General features: G+C 42.7%; 1 protein-coding gene across 1 annotated transcript; it reads right to left on the bottom strand.

Moving 5' to 3' along the window:
• Nucleotides 1–50: 50 nt before the first annotated feature.
• unc45a (unc-45 myosin chaperone A) lies at nucleotides 51–25,542 on the bottom strand. The gene is made up of 20 exons (XM_043680480.2): nucleotides 25,520–25,542; nucleotides 23,594–23,752; nucleotides 23,439–23,475; nucleotides 22,894–23,069; nucleotides 22,091–22,183; nucleotides 20,966–21,133; nucleotides 19,659–19,827; nucleotides 19,204–19,374; nucleotides 17,716–17,887; nucleotides 16,829–17,129; nucleotides 13,948–14,042; nucleotides 12,364–12,505; nucleotides 11,473–11,613; nucleotides 10,449–10,576; nucleotides 8,936–9,002; nucleotides 7,844–7,957; nucleotides 7,202–7,317; nucleotides 5,352–5,469; nucleotides 4,706–4,861; nucleotides 51–3,254 (listed from the first exon to the last, which is right to left on the bottom strand). Exons 1-20 carry the CDS (start codon nucleotides 25,529–25,531, stop codon nucleotides 2,982–2,984), a joined length of 2,808 nt encoding a protein of 935 aa, XP_043536415.2. The 5' UTR covers nucleotides 25,532–25,542; the 3' UTR covers nucleotides 51–2,981.
• Between the last annotated feature and the right edge of the window lie 401 nt (nucleotides 25,543–25,943).

Genomic DNA, 25,943 nt, shown 5'->3' with positions numbered 1-25,943 from the left:
GGTGTTGTGTGATTTTAACTTTGAACACCTCAGTCCAACACCAAATCATATCTTTTTGCAGCAGCTAATTGTAAGTGACTTTATTGCTGATTATTTATATAACTGGAAGGAATGTACATGCAAGTGGTGCAGTCTATTCCTTTGCACTTTACAGCCAAATTACAAGATTTGTAAAAAAAAAGCGACAAGAGGATACAAACTCTGGTACAATATATAGAAATGTTGAATTGCACACAATGCACAATCATCAAATTGAACCAGGATTACACGACACCCTTAGCCACAAGAACAGCTAAATATATGAATCCTTATTATTACTTTCAAATATTTTGCTTCCCAGTGAATTTATTAATTTGGCAATATATACAATGATAGTGATTTTTAAATTGCTGTAAAAATTAATGAACAGAGGGCTCTTGAGGCACTGTTGTCGTGTCCCTACCTGAATCAGGAGACCCAGAATCAGGTTCCAACTACTCGAGAGGTATGTAATAACATACCTGAACAGGATGATTAGAAAATATCTAAAATCTAGTAAAACATGGATGTGACAGACCTTTTTCTGTTCTTTAATCCTCTGTCATAACCAATTTTGAGCTTTCCTGGAGATTAATTGTGTGGTGATACAATGTCAATAATCTGATTTACTTTGACCATGAAGTGAGGTCACTGAGCCTTTCCCTAAACTGATGTACTAATAGAACTTTAACCCCTCGAATTACGTTATTGTTTAGATGCATTGAATGCAGACTGTAAACAAGTTGACAGCCAGTCAGTGAAATCCCAACCATATTGAACCTTGATAGTTTAAAGCTGAAAATGTGTTGCTGGAAAAGCGCAGCAGCTCAGGCAGCATCCAAGGAGCAAGAGAATCGATGTTTCGGGCATGAGCCCTTCTTCAGGAATGAGCAAAGTGTGCCAAGCAGGCTAAGATAAAAGGTAGGCAGGAGGGGCGTTGGAAATGCGATAGGTGGAAGGAGGGTGATAGGGTGAGGGTGATAGGGTGAGGGTGATAGGGTGAGGGTGATAGGGTGAGGGTGATAGGGTGAGGGTGATAGGGTGAGGGTGATAGGGTGAGGGTGATAGGGTGAGGGTGATAAGGTGAGGGTGATAGGCCGGGGTGGGGGTGGCGGTGGGAGTGGCAGTGGCGGTGGCAGTGGGGGTGGCGGTGGGGCAGGGGTGGGGGCAGGGTTGGGGGCGGGGGGTGGGGGCGGGAGCGGAGAGGTCAGGAAAAAGATTGCAGGTTCGGAAGGTGGTGCTGAGTTCGAGGGTTGGGACTGAGTGTTTCCAGCAACACATTTTCAGCTCTGATCTCCAGCATCTGCAGTTCTCACTTTCTCCTTGATAGTTTAAAGTCCATTATACAAGCCAACCTTCCATCCACTGACTCCATCTATACTTTTTGTTGCATCAGGAAGGCAGACAACATAATCCAAGACCCATCTTATCCTAGTTGTACTCTCTTCCATCAGGCATAAGATACAAAAGCTTAAACACACGTACCAACAGATTCAAGAAGCTTCTTTCTCTCTGTTATCAGACTTCTGATGGTATGATCTGCCTGTACTACATGCAAAACCTTTCCCTGTCCCTAGATAGATGTGACAATAAAAAAATCAAATCAATTAAATTCAAACAAACAGTGGATGCTTAGGATTGAGTCGGCAGATTGGGTCCCTCCTCTTTTCCTGGAGAATAGTGTCTCCAAAATTAGTTGCCACTGATTGGGTAGCTAATGATCTCTCCACATCTTTAAAACGATTTCCATCAATTCCTCCCTGGAGTCCAACCAAATCATCCTGAAGTATCTTTGGTGATGCTTGGTCTATGCCACTTCATGAACCCATTTGGATTTGGAGGGGGGAGGGGAGGGGCATGGACAGAAATCATGCAAGGGAAAAAAAAATTAGCCTTGTTGGTCCATCCACTGGGCTTGTGGGGACAAGTTGATGAACGAACTACTCTCATCTGTCAATTTCACATGCACCTCATCCTAAACATAAAAGACACTAGCCTGCAACTAACATAATCAACAACTCGCAGGCCAAGCTTTGAATAGTTCTAGTTAATTAAACACAGGGCATCAGTACTGATGATACATTAATAAACAAAGATTGATGATGTGAAAAACAATGAATGTGCAGGGTGTAGAGTGTCGATGAAGCTCATTTTGATAATTAAACAGATTTATCTTTTCATCACATACAGGCAACTAGTTTATAGGAAGCTACTAAGTCTGCAATCACACTAAAAGATTAGTATTCATGTGGAGCAGCTTCTGTGGTAAAAATCAGATATTGACTCCCACCTAGATTCCAAAGCTTACTGAACTCCTCAGTGGCAATGCAGATCAGATGTTCAAATTGTGATTTGAAGTTCAAAGGCAGCATAATAAAATGCTACAAGCTAATCCAAGTTGAGAATGTGTAAAATATTAGAGTGAATGCAGTAAATATTCAATGACCTAAACCAGTAATCTCAGAAATGTTCTGCTCAAAATATCCTGGCTTCCCCAGCCAGGCCAGAAGTCGATCAAGGTCATGGTCTACAATGGCCTCTAGGATCCATTAGTTTGCTGACTGTCACTGATCCCATCCACAAAATCAATGGGTGGTCACTGGGGCTACAATGAGAGGGTTCAGGTATCCACAGAATGAGTAAAAGCTAGCATCTACAGCAGAGATGAGCACAAGGAAAAAAATGATTAATATTCTGAACCAAGAGCTTTTTTTCCCCTGAAGGACTTTAACACTGAATTAAATTTCTTCATACCTAATTATATAATACAGGTGCAACATCCTGTTGGTACCTCTCACAACAAAGTAGTATAACTGAAAGAGCCAATAGATGCTGTATATAAAAACATTGTGCAGAATGGTTTAACACCCAAAGATTAGCAATCAGCAGTGTATCACACAGTCGGAGTGTTTGTTGTCTGCAAGCTGGTTCATGTGTCCCTGGAATGTCCTGTTTTGCTTTTACTAAGGGCTGGTCTCCTCCTCAGTGGGTTTTATTAGGCCATACTCCACTGCTTGTGAGAGACAATCCTGGGCAACAACTGACACCTTGCATTTCTTTTCATCTCCCTCCCTACTCAAAGCAGACAGGATTTCGAACATCTCTGTCTCCATGAGCAGGGCTGCAAGCTCCCGTTCAGCGTTCATTAAGTTGAGAGTGATGACGAGCCCTCGATGTTGCAGGTCGACATTTGAGCTCAGCACAAGTGCTTGAAGGATCTCCAACCAGTGGCTTGTCTGTTGCAGGTGGCGGAGGGGAGAGAGAGTAAAGCACAAGGATGTAACTTTCAGCTGCACTGCAAATTTGTGTCAAAAGGAACAGATGGGACAGAGCACAGTACCATGGCAATTAAGTTTCCTCAGATCATTCCTCATGAGTTTCACAGATGCCAGCTGCTCTCATGACTCTTCTCTGGATCACAGCCTAGACATCAAGGGTCAGCAAGCTATTTGACCATGGGAGCCAACATAGGCATCACCTCTTAAGTCAGTAGGCTCTAGGTTCAAACCCCATTCCCACATTTGGATTCAGTGTCCTTCAGGTGAGACATTAACCTGCAGTTCTATCTTCTGAAAATGTTCCACTATACCATTTTATATCCGGGCCAATACTTATCCCTTAATCAATATCACTGATTGAGATTGTCTGGTTATTATCCTATTGCTCCTAGTGGGTGCTTGGTGAGTCTTTCCTCAATGGACTATTTCAGCCTCTCAGCATAGGTCATTTCATAATGACCAAGGGCAATGATTTATCCTCTCCCCTGTTCTGTCTAGCCAAGGATAGGAGGCCAGTCAAAGCACCATAGTCAGGTGAGGTCAGCTGACTTTCCTCAACTAAGAATGAACCTGGCAACTACTTTCACTTTATACAAGAGGCTGCATATTTCACCACCATCACTATTGACCATAGGTTTCTATAACTGTAGTTTGTGATAGTATTGGAAGAGCACAGATTCGATCACCAGATTCTCTTTTATTTAACTTTGCAAATATTTCTCTTGAATTTTTCCGATCAACACTCTGTGTCCTCAGCTGCTTTCAGAAGGAAACCTTCCATTACTGAACATCATAGGTCCAACCTCCAGCCTTTGCTGTTAACAGCAGCTGGAAGGTAGTAGCAGGAGAACATCAAACATTACAGTTCAGTACAGGCCCTTCACCCCTCGATGTTGTGCCAACCTGTGGAACCAATCTGAAGCCCATCTAATCTACACTATTCCAATTTCATCTATATGTTTATCCAATGACCATTTAAATGCCCTTAAAGTTGAGGAGTCCAACTACTGGTTGGAGGAATTAGAATTAGCACTTACACTAGTTCTCAATTGGGAAGTGAATTAGCAACGATAGCCAGGGGTCCTGTTTTTGACCACTAACCAGAACCCCCTGCTGAAATGTGAGGTCAGGTGACAACAAGTTTAGGTTCTTTGTTGACACTCTCTGTCAAATATCTTGCTGACAGACAAAGTTCTAGGCTCAAAAGTGAAGAATGTCATTTGGGCAGAAGAGAGAAAGAGAGTGAGCAAAAAACATTTGCATCCCTGTACCCTCCGGAATAGACAGTAGCAGACTGCTAGCAGGATGGAAGATGCAAGGAGGTAAGGAATGAGTAAGATGGAGCGAAGGTGACTGTCAAAAACAGCAAATTGAAGGCACAGAGTGGAGCAGGATATGTGGTCACTCACCACCTGTGTCATTTTGATACAGAGTTTTGGCTGCAGCGATGTTAAGAAGGCTACAGCACCCGCAGCTGCACACCTCAACTTCTCATCCTCTTCACCACTGTACAACACCAGCAGTTTCAGACGATCCGTCCCTTCAGCCAGGAACAGATTCTGGACCTGAAACAAGATCCAAACAAAAAAAAAAGGTGAAGGCGTCTGAGAATTAGTTTTCCTTCCCAACAAACCAATAATCCAAAGGAACAGTTTTTTGGTTAGCTACTTTTTCAAGGTATTTTCTCATTGGGAAACAGTTTTTTCTGCAACAGAGGTCTTTGTGCGTCACCATGTGACGAATTCCAGACAGAAGACACAGACTGTCAGCAAGGTACTCAACCCTCAGAAATCTGACCCATCGCCCAAACACCGAGGGGTTCCCTCCATGGGTACTGGATAATCATCATGACAGGGCATCTGGGCTGGTTTTCTCAACAGCTGCTGCCCCATGTGAGTTAGCAAAACAGCTGGGGATTGTATCTTGCTTAATGTGGTATGAAGCATACCATATTGGAAGTGTATCAACCCATAGTAGGAATTCTTAACAGCCACAAATCACAATGCGGGGATGTTTAAAGAAAGCAGCAATGCTCTATATGCAGCACTAACACACCTCCTCACTCAGTACCATGTTGCACATACACTCAGTAGCTGCCAATCGGATCATTTCATGGTCTTCAAACATGTAGCTCTCAATCATTGGAATGGCTTTTTCCTTAATTATCTTCTGGCTAAAAGAAGTCAAGAGATTAATCAGTTTATGAGTGCCAGCCTTGACCCAGCAAATAACACTCTCACCAGAGTTAGAAAGTTATTGAGACAAAACCCCCCCCCCAGGAATTTGGCTTCAAGTCTTGGCATCCACTGCAGTGTGTTTCTGAGGGACTGCTACCTGTTTAACCTTTGGGGAACTCATCTGAATGCGAAGTTTGATTTGCTCAATGTATTAAATATACATTTACTTGGAGTTTGAACACACACAGCCATTTGAGGGTCCTCAGCACTGGTAGTTCTGCTCACTTAAGAGAGACAAACGTGAAATGTTAAGTGTTTTTCATGACTTAAGGACATCCCCAAAAGCACTTTACAGCCAATTAAATGCTTCTGATGTGTGGTTACTTCACCACAGAAAAGACACTGGTGCTAGGAAAAGATGCAACGTAGAGCAAACACAAACAAAAGCTTTGAAGGAAATAGCTTCCTTTCTACTCTTTTAAACAAATTCATAATCGGATGAAACAGCTCCCAAGGGACACTGTAACAAAAATCACAAACAGTTAATAGGAACTGGTACAAGATGAATGGAAATTCACTAAATTAAAATAACATTGTTCGGGGTGATGATCCCAGCCTGTGGTGCCCACCAATCTCTGAATGCCTCCATTGTGTCAGTGAACACCACATATTCCCTTTCAACACACACCCGAGTGCGGATGTAATCACGAGAAATGGGCAGACAGTCAGGTACAAGGATCCCCTCTGCAACTTCTGCCTGGACCTATTAATGGTCACTTTGTCCCAGCCAAACAGCAGACCCATGAGAAGGCCCTGTGACCTGTCTGTCCATCCCTACACAGAGTGCTCATAAATCAGGTGAGTGGGGCTGAAGTCCAATTGAAAATTTAGGAGTTCAATTAACTACAGATGGCTGCAAATGAAAACATTCAACATTAATTTGAAAAACCATTTCCTCCACCACAAAAACTACAAGTGACCTGGCACCCAGTGTAATGGCTTAACCTTTTGTTGTATGGGGCTGCAGCGTGCAGCACTCTCCATCCCAGGTGCCTAACAAAAAAAAAGGACTTCTTTGTGGAGAGTCTGGGGGGAGGGGGGGGCGGATTTCCACTACCAGAGGGTAAAACATTACACCTGTATCTGAGCAGTGGTCAAAGGTGAGAAAGTGGACAGTATACAGCAGCTGTCCATACAGGAAATATCTCCATACTGTTCTGAAGAGCATGGGGGATGTGTTTTCTCTCTTATGACTCCATTTGCGGGGTGCTGCGCCACAGGAGAAGGTGCAGGGCCAATGTCAGGTTTCAAACAGACAGAGGTTAGTTCATCCAGGAGTCCAGGGCAAGCTTGGGCCACTTCAATTTTCCATGTGGTGTCAGGGCCGAATACCTCAGGCATAAGGTTCTGGACGTCTCATATTGATGGACGTCTCATATTGATATCGTACTGGATATTGACTAACATCCTCTCGGTCAGCAGTGCTGGTGAGGTCCAGCCCACTTGTTTCCTTTCTATGAGACATCAAAGTAACCTAATTAAAGATTGAGAGACTTGACAAACTGGGGAATGGTTTACCATAGGTGAAGGAACTTTATCAACCAGTGGGCAAGAGCTTTGGAAACCATTACTAATGAAGTTGCTGACTTATTCATTTGTGTTTATCCAACTGAATCAGTGGAGCAACCCTCCCACAACAGAGTCTCATCCCTTCACTCAGTCACTTACCGTAGTCTCTCACTAATACCAGCCAAATTGGTTAATGCCATCAGCGACTCAAAGTTCTGCAACCCGGTACGGTCAAGATGCAAAAGGCCGATCAAAGGTCGGACTACTTCATAAATCTGAGGGAGTAAAGAGCAAAAGCAGAATATTTAATCACTTACCACTACTGTAACGCATCAACAATGTGCCACGCTTCCAACCTCAACAGCATGTTCCCTACTAGAACATTGTGGCATTTTTGAGATCAACCTTCCTTGGACTTTGTCGGCGTGTACGAGTTGGACAGAAGGGTCTGTTTCTGTGCTGTATATCTCTATGACTCTTTGAGGGAGATAGTGATTAGGGACAGAACTGAGCTGTGGATCCTTGTTCTTTCGTAATCAGATTAAGACTATCCAAACCCATTTTACATAGAATCTTCACAATGTGCAGATAGAGAGGCATCCATCTTCTTACTCAGAACTGAATTTGATCCCAATTCCCATGTAGAAAAGCCATTATACCATCAATTTTAAATGGATCAACATTGTACAAAATTTCTTGCTGACTATTTAGAAGCAGAAAATAAGGCTCTTAAAAACTGTGCAATTAATGCAATATGAAAAAACAAAATCCTAAGGCACTGCACAAATTCTCAGGACTCACCCTTTCTCCAGGGAAGGCAATCTCAGGGTTTGAGGTGATAGCTATCTTTGCCAAGGCCTGGGCTGCCTTGGTCTTACCAACTTCTGTGCCTTCTGATGCCAGAGGAATCAGAGCCTACAGGATAGGAAGTAGTGATAAGCCACATTGAATAAACATGTGCATTCAAAGTCCAGTGATTCAAACCTGAAGCCAATCACGGCAATGGCTGCCAAATATAAAGTTACAGTCCCTCAAGGTATGCAATTCCAGAAACCAGTTGGTGAAAGATAGAACTGGAGCCAGTCTTTACACACACTTTTAAAAAAAAATCTATTTGCAGTGTACGAACAGTGACTAACTCAATAACCATTGTTTTAGTTTATATCTATTTAGAAGAATTCAAATGAATCCTCAGTTTGTGCACACGACCAGCTCTTAACTGAACATAAAGATACAATTAACAATAGAGACTTGTAAGTGAGACACAACTCTCACTCCTATATTGAGAAGTTGTTTCCCTTTGTTCTAAATGAAGAACAATAAATATAAGATGGTCATCGATAAATCCATTGATGAACTCAGGAGAAATCTCTCTACCCAGAGAGGGGTCAGGAAGAAGAAACTGTTAACATCACAAATAGTTGAGGTGAACAGTGTGACTGTTATTAACTAGGTGCTGTTTCAAACTGAAGAAGAAAGGAAAAGGAGAAGGGAATAAAATGAAGCAGGCAGGGAGGAGGCTATTGCAGGTATAAACATTGGCATGAATTAGTTGAGCTGAACTGCCTGCTTATGTGCTTTATATTCTATGAAAGTCTGTGTAGACGTGTGCCTGTTGAGAGTCAGTGGATCAAGTTGACTATGATGGCCTTCACTTCATGGTACACTGCCAAACAGAATGGAACTTGAGTGAAAAGGGCAGGATGTTGGCACCCACATTATATTCTCATGTCAGAAAGTAATTTCAGAAGTGGAAAAACTGCTCTCTCACAACCTTGCTACCTTCTCTTTGTTATCTCCCATTCTTATCCCACAACGGCTACAGTTCATTTATAAAAATACAGGAATCACTGATATGGAGAAATCCCAAGGAGTTAACATGCTCATACTCACCTTCCCTCCACCCTGAGCTACTACAATTCCACGATCCTCTGGAGCCTCTACCAGAGCTAGGAATACACTGAAAAACAGAAAATGTTTGATGTTCTCAGTCATACACTGTTTCCACTCTGTATTACGCGGCTGCTTAATAAAACAACAGCAAGAGTTTAGGGAAGATGATAGTAAAAAGAACCATTAATCCAGACAAGAGAGAATCTAATCATTGCCCCTTGATATTCATGGCATTGCCATCAATGAATCCCCATTATTAACATTCTTGGGGTTACAATTGACCAGAAACTGATCTGGACCAACCATGGAAACAGTGGCCAGAAATCCTGTAGCAAGGATCTGCTGCCTGACTCTCCAAAATCTGTCTACCACCTACAAAGCACATGTCAGGAATGAGATGAAATACTCCCTACTTGCCTGGATGGGTGCAGCTCCAGCAACACTCAAGAGCTTGAAGCCATCCAGGACAAGCAGCCCGTCTGACTGGCACAACACTCACAAACATCCACTCTCTCCACCACCGACATTTGGCAGCAGCAGTATGTACCATCTACAAGATGTACTGCAGAAACTCACCAAGGTTCCTTAGACTGCACCTTCCAAATCCACGATCACTAGAAGGGCATGTCGCAGATACATGAGAACACAACCACCTCAAAGTGAGCAATAAACTAGGCTGATGAGCAAAGCCAGTAAACAATGGTGGAGTTTTATTGTGTTACGCAAGTATTCAATTGTAGCAATCTCTCAAAGTGTGGCGAGGTCAGCTGTCCTCCAGAGACTGGAGTAATTCAGTGAATTACCAAGGGAATTCTGCACTGTTGAAGGTGCTATCTTTTGTTGAGAATTGGAGCCCCATACCAGAGCCTTCTGTATTGTGCTGAAGGAGCATTTTTTTCCCTTTATTCTTCCATGGGATGCGGTATCACTGACAAGGCCAGAATACGTTGTCCATCGCTAATTGCCCTTGAGTTGACTCGGGCATTTCAGAGGCCACTTAAGAGTCAACCACATCCAGAGTTGCTTAGACACCAGACTGGGTAAAGACAGCAGATTTCCTTCCCTGACATTAGTGAACTAGATGGGTTTTTACAGCAGCAAGTGGTGATTTCATAGTTACCATCATGGAAACCAGCTTTCAATTCCATACAGGTTAGTTCAATTTAAATTCCACCAGTTGCTGTGGTGGGATTTGAACCCGCATCACCCCAGCATTAGCCTGGACATCTGGATTGCTAACATTACCACCACATCACCATCTCTCCCAAGTTAAAGGGTCCACCCTTTTGACAAAGGCCCCTTCTGCTTGTTACTGTGTTTCACAAGTTGTTCCACGACACTCCATGAGAAGGAAGAAATCCATCCACTCAAACAACTTGTAATTTGGTAAATTGCTGTATACAATGTAGCTGCTATTTTTGCCCACAATATAACAGATCATTTGCATTTAATAAGTCACTGTCTGTGAAAGTCTTCCTAGTCAGCCATTGTTCAACTATTGCCACACACATACCGCGCAATCATCTCTTTGCAGGAATCTGTCAGGGCTGGACTCTCCTTCTTTGTCATACAAACTAATGCCGACACCACCCCAGCCTTCAGGAGTTTTCCAATCCGTTTCCCCACGTACTTGAGTTTATCCTGCAATTCAGAAAATGCCAGTTTAGCATCAAATCAGTTTTCTTAGTCAGTCGTATTTTTAAAATACACATATAATGGCTAGATCAATCACTGTCCAAAAAATTGAGGAATGGGCTGGAAAAAAAATGTCCTCAGCTTCAGACATGGGTACAATGTGAAACTCTTTGCCAGCAATCACTGACATGGACTGAAATCAACAAGCACTTCATTGCAATGATTGTCACTTGGAACTTTCTCCTTTGTGTAAAGGGATATGGAATAAAAATGGTAAATAGAATTCAGGAGCAAATTGTAAGTTGTAAAACAAGGCTGAGTGATTAAATGGCATCTGCTTGGTACTACAACTTTAATTTTTATCAAAGAATTTATACAATTGTTTGAAAAAAGGAATATTAAAGTGTACAACAAATCAGATTACAAAAGTTGGGGTTTTAAAGGTTTTTGGGAATGGGACTAAAATGAATGAAATGTAAAGAAAAGCCAGCAACACGGATTTGCTGGACAAAAAGGACCTGCTTCTGCAGGAGTTCTTTCTGGGTTGGCTTCACAGCCCTACTGGGTCCTCTGTATTAAAGGACTGTTCCTCACAGCTGGACCGACAATAAAAGTCAACAGGCTGCTTCAAGGTGGTAAAGGAAGGTCACAGCTAAGTGCAATGAGATTTTGTTCTCCCAACATCCTCACAGATGCAATCATCACAAGAGTCAGTGGATCAAGAACTGAACCATTAGCGATTATTTCCCCACCTTGTTCCAACTAACATTAAGGACCACTAAAAATTTCCCTACAAACTCAGCAGAAAGTGGGGGAATAAATTGTAGATTTGTATGGCTTTCAGGCAGAACAAGAGTTACAAGTGTAATTTCCTGTAAATATAGATAGCACTTGTATTGCACCTTGGGATGCTCCTCTGGCACATGCTGTTTGGCGTATTTGGCCAGTTCTAGAAGCTGTGGATCAGGAGTCTCCTTATCGTAGCTGTTCGTGCAGTTCACAAGGGTGGAGGCAACTGCAAAGAGAGCAGTTTTATCTTCTGACTGGAAAGGAATAAAAGCAAGAGATCATTGTACACAAAGCAGCAAGAATGGAAGAACCGTAGACACTGATCATCTCATGACAAACGATTTTTATCACAAACAACTCAGATAGATCATTAACAGAGATGATGTATCAACCAAATTTCCGCTCCCAACTGAAGTTCCAATATCTGACCCAGATGTTTTCATTTGAGCTGAGGCAGCTTGTTTGATTGTGGAGATTATCAGAGCTGATTTCAATCATGTCCTAATTTCATATACATACATACATTCACACAGACATCAATCAGGAGGGGACTCACCATAGTTCTCAGGGCTAAAGGGATCAAGTGGTATGGGGTGAAAGTGGGAACAGAGTACTTCAGGATGATCAACCATAATCATATTGATTAATAGAGTGGTTCAAAGGCCTACTCTGTTTATTTTTCCTATGTTTCTATGAAAGGCTGGCCATCATTCATATGCCCAATCCCAGGGGGTTAAGAGATTAACAGCAATCTTTATTAATGCCCTGATTAATAATTCAGCACAGAATAGGGATCAAAAGGACAGTGCCATCATTGGCAGACTTGCACTCTATCTTGGTATAAATGCACAGAAAAGCAAGCATGTGAAGGCCACACAAAAGATTAACATCTGCTCCAACAATTCAAAGGAAATATCTAGTGGCTGGCCAGCGAACAGGTAAGATCAGCAAACATGCAAAGGACATGCTTTTCCCTCTTATTGCTCATTGTTTTCAATGTTTACCTTTGCCAGTTCAAACACAGCCTGTACTGCAGCTTGGTCATCCACAAACTCCTCCTTCACGTCAGCATCGAAGGTCAGATAGGCCAATCCCTCCACTGCCCAACGCCGAGTGCTGCACTGATTTGAGTTGTTACATAACCACCTAGCAAGAGAGTGGACCAGCAATTTGATCAGAAGCAGCCTTGATATATTATCCATCACTTTACACCATCTCCTCAATTAGTTCAGTCCACAGACTGTCACTGTACTAGCAATTAATTCAGCAGCACTTTCAGTCCCTGTCGCTTTCCTCTCCTGGACTGTTCTTATATTGTTCCTGTTTGGGAACCAGTACTTTTTTTTGTTCACTGGCTAGACCAACATTTATTGCCCATCCCTAATTACCCAGAGGGCAGTTAAGACTCAATCACATTGCTGTGGGTCTGGAGTCACATGTAAGCCATACCAGGTAAGAATGGCAGTTTCCTTTCCTTAGTGAACCAGATGAGTTTTTCCAACAATTGGCAATGGATTCATGGTCGTCATTAGACTCCCAATTCCAGATTTTTATTGAACTCAGTTTCTACCTTCTGCCATGGCAGGATTTGAACCCAAGTTCCCAGAACATTACCTAGGTCTCTAGATAAATATTTCAGCAATAATATCACTCGGCCATCGTCTTCTAATTTAAACAACTGTAATAGTCAAAATAAACTAGGAGATCAAGGGAAGAGCGTGGAGCTCATACAGAACTTATTCTATCAAGGTAGCCCTAGAAAAGATGCTTTTACTCATTGGGAAGATGTGAGCTAGGGGACATAAATCCAAATGAAGTTTCATGAGAAACATCTTTACCCACAGTCTGGTGAGAAGTTGGAACTCACTCCCATAGGGAGTAGCTGAGGTAAATAGTATAGATGCATTTAAGAGGAAGCTGAACAAACATGTGGGAAAGGAATGGAAGTATGTGCTGATAGGGTGAGATGAAGGAGGGCTGAAGGAAGCTCTGACATGCACCAGCTAGATCCAAATGTGCCCATTCTGACCTGTAGCTGTGAGTAATACCGTGTATAATCTTTTTGAAGTTAATGTGTTAGGGCTCTTGTGGTACTGTGGTAGTGTCCCTCCTACCTTTGAGCCAGGATGCCCAGGTTCAAGTCCCACCTGCTCCTGGAGTGTGTAATAACATCTCTGAGCAGGTTGATCAGAATATATCTGAAATCAAACTACTGTGAGGACGTAACCCAATGATTACAAATGCACAACTATAAAAAAAAGCATCAAAGGATCATGGCTGTTCATATATACAGACTAGTAGACCCACAAATCCAACTCCTGATGGTTGTGCAAGTATGATAAACAAACTTCTTTCATTAGCAATCTCACTATGTGGATGGTGTAGAAATTACAAAAAGAAGCTACACTGATCTAGCAGGAAATGCTTTTCTGAAGAACGTTGTTCACAGAGCAAAGGGAGCATTCTAAAATAAGATGTTCTATTCCTTAGCATTCCTAATACTCAATAAGCATGAATAATATTTAATAAAAAATCAGACCTATTGAAAACTTGTGATTCTTCTGTCACAACATCAGAACTCGGCTCACCTGCGACATTGCTTTGCCAGCTTGCAAGTCGAACCTTCAGCAAACTGCTTCATGCTGTAGTCCGTCCCACCAGCAGATCCCACCTTGCACAGACCCTGAAAGAGGAAACAGATTGAGGGATGAGATTACATTGACATTGGCTGGACCTCCATAACTGAAAATTAGGGCAGTAAGTTTGTACAGCCTACACAAGACGTAGAGCTGGAATCAAATTGTCCTGTGTAAGAAAACTCAATAAAATTTATAACAGTTCCTTTAATAATCAGATAGCTCAAAACAAAAATAAAGGAGAATCCAAAGGTGCTTACTAAGTGTATTAGGGGTGAGAGGATCACCAAGGTGAGTTCGGCCGTTTGAGATAAAAGTGGCAATGTGTGTGTGGAATCAGAAGACGAAGTTTTGCATCTGTATTCTATATATAGAGACAATGCAGGTATAGAAATTCATGGAGGGACAACTGAGAGAAACTCAGACAAAATAGCATTAAGGGAGTATTGGTAGTACTGATTTTAGCAGGCTTAAAATTGGATAAATCCCCAGGCCCAGTTGAGACATATCTCAGACGACTACAAAAAGCTAGGGAGAAAACTGGAAGGCCTTGACATTCATTTTCACATTCGCTGTGGCCTCAGGAGAGGCACCGAGAACAGCTAATGTGGAACCATCATTCAAGAAAGGTGGCAGAGCTGAACCAGGGAATTTTGGACCAGTGAGTCTAACATCAGTGATTGGGAAATTATTAGAACAAATTCTCATGGACAGAATTAATCTCCACTTGGAAAGACAAGGATGGCTTTCTCAAGGGGAGATCATGTCTAAAAAAAAAACCACTGAATTTTTGAGGCAGTGAAGGGACTGCAGTTGATGTAGTCTGCACAAATTTCAATAAACGTTTGACAAGATCTTGCATAGGATACTGGTCAAGAAGGAAAATAAAAACCATGGGATGGGACAGGGGCAATTTGGTAAATTGGATACAGAATTGGCTTAATGGCAGGAAGCACAGAGTGATGGTCAAAGGCTGTTTTTGTGACTGGAAGCCTGTTGCCAGTACCATGCCACAGGGTTCAATGCCAGGTCCCTTCCTGTTTGTAGTGCACATTCATGATCTAGACATAAATAATACAGAAGGTATGATCAGTAAGATCATATTGGTGGCGTGCTAAATAGTGAGAAGGAATGCCTTAGAATCCAGGATGATATACACAGGATTTTCAGATGGGCAGAACAGTGACAGATGGAGTTAATCTTGAAAAGAATCAGGTGATGCATTTTGTGAGGACTTACACAGCAAAGGGAATACATATTGAATGGTAGGACCCCGGGAATTACTAAGGAATAAAAGGAACTTTGTGTGTAGTTCTATTGATCCTTGAAGACAACAGGGCAAGTGGATTGGGTGGCATATGAGATATTTGCCCTCACGAATGATGGTGTTGAATACAGAGGAAAAGAGGTTAAGATTGAGTAGTTTAAGACAATAGTTCAGCCACAGCTGGAATACTGCGAGCAGTTCTAGTGACTATACTAGATGAAGAATGGGGTTGCACTGGAGAGAGAGCATAGGAGCTTCATCAGGATGTTACATCAGGTAGTGCTGCAGCTACACAGAGACTAGGTAAGATAGGGGTGTGCGTGCGTCCGCGCACGTGCTTGTATATAGCAAGGACACCTGATTGAGGTGTACAAAGACAGGCACAGATGGGGTAATTAGGAAGGAACTTTTCCCCTCAGTGGAGGAATTAATAACCAGGGGTCATTAAGAAGGAGGAAGTTTAGAAGGGATTTATGGTAATTTTTTTCATGCAGAGGGTAGTAGGAATCTGGAACTCACTCTTTGAAAGGGTGCTAGAGGCAAGAACCATCACAGCATTTTTAGATGAATACTTGAAACACTATGGCATACAGGGGCACAGGCAGACACGACGGGCTGAACAATCTCTTTCCCTGTTGCAATATCTGATGATTATGATTCAAAGGAAAAATTTCAGGACCCAGACAAAGCCTTAAGGTCCCTCAACATTTTTAACAAATATTAATTCCAACCACACCTGGCCCCTCAACCCATTCCTGGTGATACTGACTCAGAGGAGAAAAATGTACAAAAGGCATTATGGACTACGTCTGTGTGGTGAAACGGTTAAAAATTATGTCCCAATACATGTGTGAATCTAACCGGAATGGAGGTGTTGCTTAGTCCCGTGTGAATCTTATTACACACCTCCCCGTGTGAATCTTCTTATCTGTATGTAACCAGAATGGAATGTGTTTTTTAGCCTTGCTCTGCTGTTCACATGAATGTTTATATCTGGAAAAGAGTATATCAGCTGGAAAAGTCTCCAGTTCGGTGAGTCTGCTCCGGGGTTACGTTTAACCGCCGAGCGTGGGTTGTTGGCAACCGCTCTACGAGAACTGACGGCTCCCAGTTCCGGTAACATGTAGAGTGAGTATAAGCCAGACCCGTTGTAAGTATGAGACCTGGTTGTGGCGACGCTGCGGGGAATAAAATGCTCATATTCTAGCAGACTCGCCTCTTGGTCGTTTGTTCTGTGTCAGACTACTCTCCTACGAACCTGACCTTGAGAATTTTTTAAAACAGTCTGGTACCTAATAAGTGTCACCAGTGAGGGCTTTGACAACTCCTAGTCCAAGGCACTGAGACACCTTCCATGCTAAATTGGCAAAGAATAGTTAACTCATCAGAGACTTTTGGGACTGGTTTAATCACCACTGCCTGTAAGAAGCAGGGCAGCATGGTATGAAGGCAAAAATATATTTTTAATCTCGACTCCTCCAGCTCCAGGAAAGAGGAAATGAAATGATAGGAGATACTTGGCTGCCCATAAGACTTGCATAGTTTGTAGAACTTCATGTGACCTACCACCAGAGCTCGAATTTTGATTTGATCACTTTCGTTCTTCTTGTAGATGTCCTTCAGAAGCGTCACCCCGTTCGCTGTGATGAATGAAGCCCGTTTCGATTTGCCTGCAGCATGAATGAGAGCTTCCACAGCCACCAGTTGGTCAATCTCCCGCTCAGAACTGCACAATGCTATCATGCACTCCAAGATCCCACTCATCTCCAGTACTCGATTACCAACGTCTGAGGGCCCCTGTAGTAGGGTGGACACAGTCTGGATGGCCTGCAGCTTTCCATCCAGTCCTGAAGACTCAAAGCGGTCCCTATGCAGAAGAAAAGTTCAGCTGCAATTTTTAAAAAACATCTATATTGTTCCTTAATCCCTGCTTTAATCCAAGTCAGCACCTCTTGCATGGAACCACATAAGGAGATATTACAGGAAACCAAAAGATTGATTTAAAAGATAGGTTCAAAGGAAATTCTTAAAGGAGAGGGAAATAGAGATCTGAAGTAGTTTAGGAAGGGAATTTCAGAGTATTGGTTGCAGATAGCAGAAAGCACAGCCACGAAAGGTGAAGTGTTTAAAATTAGGGATGCTTAAGAGAACAGTGTCAAGAGCGTGTGGATCTTGGAAGGTTGTAGAGCTGGTGAGGTTACAGAGATGAGGGGTGTGAGGTCACGGAGAGGTTCAAACATTGAAACAAGCTTTCACTAAGGCCAGAGTCTTAGCATCAGACACATTTCTCTTCCAGATGTCACCGGTTGCGTACCAGAACAATGGCTGATTCTTCCCTGTGAACAGGGCCAAGAAGCACTATTTCTGTACACATATCACAACTAAGATCAGCTAACTCAGCACAGACCAGAAACCTGTAACCTGAATTTTGTCATTCATGCGCAACTCCCTACCTGACATAGTCCTCACAGAGTTTGTTAAAGGCCTCTCGCTCTGCGTCACATTTGAGGTCATCATAAAGCTTGGTCAGCAGTACTGACACGCTCATCCGACCACTATCCGTTATCGAGACGCTGTTGGGAATTTCTGAAACTGTGCCAGCCACTTCAAGAATCTTCCTCATGCCTGATCAGTGCAGAGAAAAGACACAGTCATACATGGTGCTATGGTGAGATAAACAGGGATGGGAGGAATCCCATCCACACAAGATCTGTTGACCTGTGCTGAAAATTCCATATCTCTCTATATTCTTGAATGAGACAGCAGCTGCTGTGAACACAAAGTACGTCAGAACACCCCTATCCCACAATACCCCTTTTGCTCTAGTTCATGTAGGAAGGAATTCAAAACACAGAAATATGTGGACATTGCATCAATGTGAGGGTGAATCAATAATTTAAATCCAAAACCTCTCACAAAGAGAAGAACAGATTGTGAAGTTGTAAGCAATGACAATTTCTCAGAGCTTACCACTCTTCTTGATTTTTATTGGTATTAGAAATGAGTCATCGGACTAGGTCAGCTCCTCTGCGAAGACTAGATGATGCCTCACAATCAACTCTATAAATTCAATCTCACCAAAGGCAGATACAGGGAACACAGATTTATTTCTGAATACCACCCTCCACCACAACATAACCATATTTTTGTTTTATGTCTACAGTAGAAGAGGTGGCTCCACAAACTGCCAATGGGATCAGATAAGCAGACCCTCAAAACTCAGGTAGCCCAGTCGTGTGTTGATGAATGGTCACTGATCTGAAATATTAACCAATTCTCTCTCCATAGATGCTGCTGGACCTGAGAGGTATTTCCTGTTTCTATTTAAACTGTTTTCATGCTCATTTCGTACACCCTGCCTTGATTTATTTGAATCCTGTGGAGTTGGAGGTTTCCAGAAAGTTCCTCTTAACATTGTTGCTGCACAAATATATCCTAAATCAGAATGGTGTTAGTGTCTGTAGCTCAGCCAACCTACAAATTAACAGCAGGAGCTGCTTAATATTTGTTTCCAATCAGCCTCAGGAAGAGTGGTTCTCTTTCTGAATCAATAATTCATAGACTGAGACCAAATTTTTGAGTTTGAGAGCCCAAGAGTTCAAACGTAATCACAGCAGCTAGGAAAATTAGAATCAGTTAACTAAATAAGTTTAGAGTAGTAAGCCAATATCAGTGATTGTGACCATGTAACTAGTAGATTGTCATAAAAATCTATTTAGTTTGCCAATGCAATTTGAAAAAAATCTTGCTGTCTGAGCAAGAGCACCTTCAGCCACTTCTAGCATGACCTGCATTGCACACACTGACTGACAGAGCAACTGGTCTGGTCATATTCATGTTCCATGTGACAGATCCACACTCAGTGAATGCATATGAGAAAAGAAGCAGCTTTTTCCCTAACACACACGAGAAGCACTGGCTCCCTCAGTTTTACACCTTACCCTGGTCAATTACCCAAATGGTCATGGCGTTGTTGGGATCACGCAAGGATTTCCGGGGAACATGCTTAATCAGGAGGTTTACAGAATTGTCTCGGCCATGAGTGGACACCTGCGGCTGAACCAACATCTCCAACAGCTGGTGAATCATCATCTTCAATTCCTTCAAAGGTTCTAAAGATAAATTAATAATTGTTAGTTATTTGAACACAAAGTCTAATTAATGCTTCATAATCTGAGAGAACTCTTCAAGAAATATTCAAACTTTTATAGCCCATGTAGCTACCAATGCTCCACAAGGTATCACCAATCCAAAACATTTTTGAGAGCTGCCTTTCTGAAAGGCAATACTAGTTATCTAAACTAAAACAGAACTTTAACTGCAGAAAACCGATAGTAACATTGAAACTAATGTTATGAAGAGTGGGAAATCATTTCCGCACAGAGATATCACTCACCGAGAACCACCGCCTCCTCTTTTCCTCGAATATCACTTTTTATTCCCCCTTTCAATGAATCGAACATGCTTTGCAGAACATTGCATGCTGCTAGGGAAACCTGCTCCTGGTCACTGCCCATCACGCGACAGAACCTGTCCATTCCTATTGTGTGCAAAATCACTGTCACCTGCAAATAGGAATCAAAACTAAACATAACAAAGGCATTATATAATACAAGCTTTTTCCACACCAAAATAAATAGATCCAGCTTAAACTGAATAAACGTCTGATGACAGACAAGTGTCAATTGCTACACATTTCATACAGCACTGAATAAAAATTTACAATGGGAGCAAATACAACTATAAAATTATACTAAACATATTTTACAACGCTCCCATTTCTTACCTGGAGATTCTACTTTTCGTGATTAAATTTTGTTTGAAACCTATGAAGTACCTTGGAACACATGACTAGACAAAGGCCTGGTAGAGATTGTGGTATAATGGTCACTGGACTAGCAATCCAGAGGCCCAGGCTAAATGCTCTGGGGACATGGGTATAAATCACAACATGGCACTTGGGGAATTTATATTCAATTTATAAAATTTATAATGGAAAACCAGCCTCAGTAATGGTGATCATGTAAGCAATCAACTACAGTAAAATCTTACCTAGTTTGCTGATGCTCTTTAGGGAAGGAAATCTGCCAGCCTTACCTGCCGTCCTTACCTGGCATTCATGAGACTCCAGAGCCACAGCCATGTGGTTGATTCTCAAGTGCCCTTTGCAATGGTCGAGTAAACTACTCAATTCAAGGCCAATTAGGGATAAGAGAAAAAATGCAGGCTTTGCTTGTGACACCCATACCCCAAAGACTAAATTTTCAAAAGGCACTACATAGAGTCATAGAGATCTACAGCACCCAAAGGGCCCTTCAGCCCAACATGTCCACACCAGTCAAAACCAACCACCCAATATTTTAATGCCATTTGCCAGCACTTTAGCTATTGCATTGTATGCCCTGGTTCTATATAAATAAAACTTGCACAATTTTTTCATCATACTTCTGTATCACATTTTCCACTTCAATTTTGCAATGACAACTGTCAAGTTGGAGTGTCTGGTCACTGTGTGCTTTATAGCATAGAAACATAGTGAATTTACTGCACAGAAAGAAGTCACTGAGCTCATCATGACTCCAAGTCAACCAATCGATTCTGTTTCCAGCTTGGAGCTCTGTAGGTGCTCTTCACAGACAATTATTATCCAAAAAGAATGCAAGTGAGATTGTTTTAGTCCTAATTTTTCTGCGCCTGACTGACCCGGGATTGGTGGCCTGAACACAGTCCCACTAGAGTCCGGAGTGAAGCCAGCACGATGTCTGTATTCCCAGTGTCCAACATCTTCTGGAGAAGATGCACCCCATCACTGCGAAAAATCCTTTCAGCCCCTGCATCTTCCCGAGCAAGAACAATCAGATTCTGAACAGCCTGAAGGGGAAATAAAATATTTAAAATAGGTATCTTATTGGAATAAGAAGACATATGAATTCTCAGTTTCAAATTTCTTTGAAAGTTTAAATTCCAGCTATAGCCCAATGGGCAGCACAGTCATCTCGGAGTCAAGAGGTTATCAGGTGAAACCTTTTGCTGGAACCTGACCACTTAAGCCCCAGTACTGAAGGAGTGTTGCACTGTCAGAGAAGCAGTCTCTCAGATACAGTTGTTCAACTTCCTTTCTTAAAGGGTTTTCTTTTAAGATTTCTATATATATCATTCATGGCTTCCCATCTCAACTATTGATAATTTCTTACTCTTTGGAGGGTAGGTGTGGACTTGTTGGGCCGAAGGGCCTGTTTCCACACCGACAATCCAAAGAGTAACCCACCCAGACCCAATTCCCTCTGACTAATGCACCTGATAATATGGGCAATTTAGCATGGCCAATCCACCTGGCTGGCACATCTTTGGATTGTAGGAGGAAACCGGAACGGACACGGGGAGAATGTGCAAACTCCACACAGACAGTTGCCTGAGGCTGGAATCGAACCCGGATCCCTAGTGCTGTGAAACTGCAGTCCTAATCACTGAGCCACTGTGCTGCCTCATGGCAGCAAAATATGCTACAATATCATTCCAGTTTTTTCGCTATCTAGCAGGAATTTCAGTCAACATGACTGAAAACTAACTCTCTGATTATTTAACTGATACTATGCAGCTCATTATGCAGCTGCCCTCCAGAGGCAACCTGCATACATAAGTACAAAATCTATAATTACACTATTAGCTGTTAATCTATTGTTCAAGGTGAATGCAGAACGAAACATTACAGACTCAGTGTTGTGCTGTACCTCAAACCCAAGACAACTTCCCTAACCCAGATGCTTTTCGCCTGCAGCACATACATGCCATTATCTCTAATGAGAATGCTTTTAGGAAAACAGAGACCTTTTGTTTCTTGTCAGAATCTTTCTCACTAGGATCCAAGAGGATGTTAAACATCTGCTCTACACGGGCATCTGTAGAAGACTGTTGTCGGACCTTGAACAGAGATAAAGACACAACACAATCAGAACGTTACACTGGGAATTTAAAGAACACATCAACAAATTGAACTTCAGCAGCAATGATGCAGTCCTAGGTGACATTTAGCATCTTTCATTAATGGTAAAACTTCAAATTAATTTAGGGATTTTTTTTGAAGTTTACATTTCAAGTTTGATTGACACATTTCTTGTGAACAACCCGAAGAACCCTCTCCAAACACAGCCTAAGTTTGGAATGACTGACTCTAGAATTGTATACTTTACACACCTTGTGTTTTAGTTTACTGAAGCTCAGAAAAAGACCAGAATGAACGCATGGGAATGTTGCTTTGACAAAATAAAATAATAAGTATGAAAAAGCTGAAGTCAATTTTTATACCATGCAATACCGACAATATTTTTAAATTTTTCTGTTAAGAGTCAACCACATTGCCATGATGGGATTCAATCGCACGTCCCAGAGCATTAGGCTTGATCGCTAGACTACAAGTCCAGTGATAATATCACTGCACCAACCCCTCCCCAGAGACGTGCTAAATCAGAATTTAAAAAGGCAACCCAGAAGCATATCTTCACTATCGTTTCTGATAGTTCCCTCCTCTGCCAATCTGGCCCTTCTAACTTCTGGTTTTGCTTGCCCTCCTACTGCCTTTTCCCACCAACCAATCTGTTTCTCTTCTCCTGACCCACCCACACACACTTTACCTTCTCCTGGATCTTTGTTGCAATTTGCCGCAGTGATTCCTGAAAAACCTTGTTCTTTGGTTCCAGAACAGCACATCTCTGGATATCAGCAAACGCCTGATCCAGTCTCCCCAGTTCCTGCAGAGCCTGGCTCCTACGGAACAGGGCTTTCACATCCTTCTCATCTGATTCGATTACTGAGAACAAAAGGACAATCATTGCTTTGGAGCAAACATTCTTGAGGGTCATTGCAAATTTACACAGAAATGTAATTAATTCAAACAGGTGGAATCTACAGCCCAGAGCGGCACAAGAGAGAAATTATGAACAAAATAATTTGGATAGATGTTTAATGAACTAACCAAGTTCACCACATAGTCTTTTCTGATTCAATACTTTGCTCTCATGTTTTAATCTAATTACATCAAAAACAGGGCACTGACAAAAAATATTCAGACAATCCCAAATTAAAACACTCTGGAACAGCATGTGCACATAACCAAGTAAACATACCATCACCAAGCAGTGGTAATTTGTACACAAAACATACATTTCTTATCACCTACCTTTTGAGGCATCTGCTTCAGCCTTTGAGTACTCCTCCTAATGAGTAATGGAAAAAAAAACAAAATTCAAACATGGGAACTGGCAACTACAATGGCACAATTCACATTTTTCAAAAGGTCACCTGTGAACATTTGTGTATTTTGGTTTTACTCACCAATTTAAGGTAGCAGGCTGCTCTATTGCGGTAAAGGATCATGCCCTCTGACAAGTTCTGGGATAGATCAATTGCTTGTGTATAGCAGGATAAGGCTTTCTCATAGTCTCCCAATTTAAAATACTTGTTGCCATCCTCCCGCAACAATGCCACACTAGCCTGCAACAAGAAATTGATAAGTTATACAGGTCACATCCAATATCATATGGGCATCCATGGGAACTGCTGGCTCTGACTTCACACAAAATTGGTAAAGTAGTCAAAGAGGTCAAAAATTTGCAGGATTAGAGCACCTTACACGTTTGGAAGTGAGGCACATAATTGCAGCATTGTAGGAGGTGATTTACCTGCCCTCAGATGTTTGATGGGGACAGTGTCGAGGGAACTTTAATGTGTATCTAACCCGATGCTGTCCCTGTCCTGGGAGTGTTTGATGGGGACAGTGTAGAGGGAGCTTTACTCTGTATCTAACCCTGTGCTGTCCCGTCCCTGGGACTGTTTGATGGGGACAGTGTAGAGAGAGCTTTACTCTGTATCTAACCCATGGGGTGTCCCTGTCCTGGGAATGTTTGATGGGGACAGTGTAGAGGGAGCTTTACTCTTGTATCTAACCCCATGCTGTCCCTGTCCTGGGAGTGTTTGATGGGGGACAGTGTAGAGGGAGCTTTACTCTTGTATCTAACCCATGGGCTGTCCCTGTCCTGGGAGTGTTTGATGGGGGACAGTGTAGAGGGATCTTTACTCTTGTATCTAACCCATGGGCTGTCCCTGTCCTGGGAGTGTTTGATGGGGGACAGTGTAGAGGGATCTTTACTCTTGTAACTAACCCATGGGCTGTCCCTGTCCTGGGAGTGTTTGATGGGGGACAGTGTAGAGGGATCTTTACTCTGTATCTAACCCCATGCTGTCCCTGTCCTGGGAGTGTTTGATGGGGGACAGTGTAGAGGGAGCTTTACTCTGTATCTAACCCATGGGCTGTCCCTGTCCTGGGAGTGTTTGATGGGGGACAGTGTAGAGGGATCTTTACTCTTGTATCTAACCCATGTGCTGTCCCTGTCCTGGGAGTGTTTGATGGGGGACAGTGTAGAGGGATCTTTACTCTTGTATCTAACCCATGGGCTGTCCCTGTCCTGGGAGTGTTTGATGGGGGACAGTGTAGAGGGAGCTTTACTCTTGTATCTAACCCATGGGCTGTCCCTGTCCTGGGAGTGTTTGATGGGGGACAGTGTAGAGGGATCTTTACTCTGTATCTAACCCCATGCTGTCCCTGTCCTGGGAGTGTTTGATGGGGGACAGTGTAGAGGGAGCTTTACTCTGTATCTAACCCATGGGCTGTCCCTGTCCTGGGAGTGTTTGATGGGGGACAGGGTAGAGGGAGCTTTACTCTTGTATCTAACCCATGGGCTGTCCCTGTCCTGGGAGTGTTTGATGGGGGACAGTGTAGAGGGATCTTTACTCTGTATCTAACCCCATGCTGTCCCTGTCCTGGGAGTGTTTGATGGGGGGACAGTGTAGAGGGAGCTTTACTCTGTATCTAACCCATGGGCTGTCCCTGTCCTGGGAGTGTTTGATGGGGACAGTGTAGAGGGAGCTTTACTGTGTATCTAACCCCATGCTGTCCCTGTCCCTGGGAGTGTTCGATGGGGACAGTGTAGAGGGAGCTTTACTCTTGTATCTAACCCATGGGCTGTCCCTGTCCTGGGAGTGTTTGATGGGGACAGTGTAGAGGGAGCTTTACTCTTGTATCTAACCCATGGGCTGTCCCTGTCCTGGGAGTGTTTGATGGGGAGGCTCTGGTGTATCTGAAGCTATATCTTGACTCAGGGATTGATGATGTTCGGGAATTCCCAGAGTTCAGGAAAGTTTCCGAGTTCGAACCCTTCATGTTACCACCGCCCACCCCAAAGCCGCCCACAGGTCTCTCACCGTCTCCGCCATCTTCTCTCCTGTTGCCCTGGTGACTGTGCCCGGTCAACGTCGCAAATTGATTACGTCATTGGGCGTTACCCCACTATCTGTCAGTCAAAGGCGGGGGCGTGGCTGAGGGTGGTCTTGCTGCTGCTCCTGGATAATATATTTGAATGAATGAGATTTTGCAAACTCTTTATCCACAGTGGTGTTCTTACGGAATAGTTACATTCATTAAAATAAAAACCTGCAGGAAGTTTCTATTGAAAGTGTCCAATCTTTATCTCAATATTGATTGTTAATTTATAAAGGCTCTGCAGCCAGAGTCAAATCCCTCAGGCTGAAAGTGTTTCGATTGCAATGTAGCTGCAATTAGCGTGCTATTGGAATGGAGCATCCTAAAGTGCTGTACTAAACCAATTCATACGCGTTGTTTTTTTTA

This window comes from Chiloscyllium plagiosum, unplaced genomic scaffold, assembly GCF_037043375.1.
Source record: "Chiloscyllium plagiosum isolate Xiang-an unplaced genomic scaffold, Cpla_swu_hap1 HiC_scaffold_42, whole genome shotgun sequence".
Lineage (NCBI taxonomy): Eukaryota > Metazoa > Chordata > Chondrichthyes > Orectolobiformes > Hemiscylliidae > Chiloscyllium > Chiloscyllium plagiosum.
This window is presented reverse-complemented; position numbering and strand designations above follow the sequence as displayed.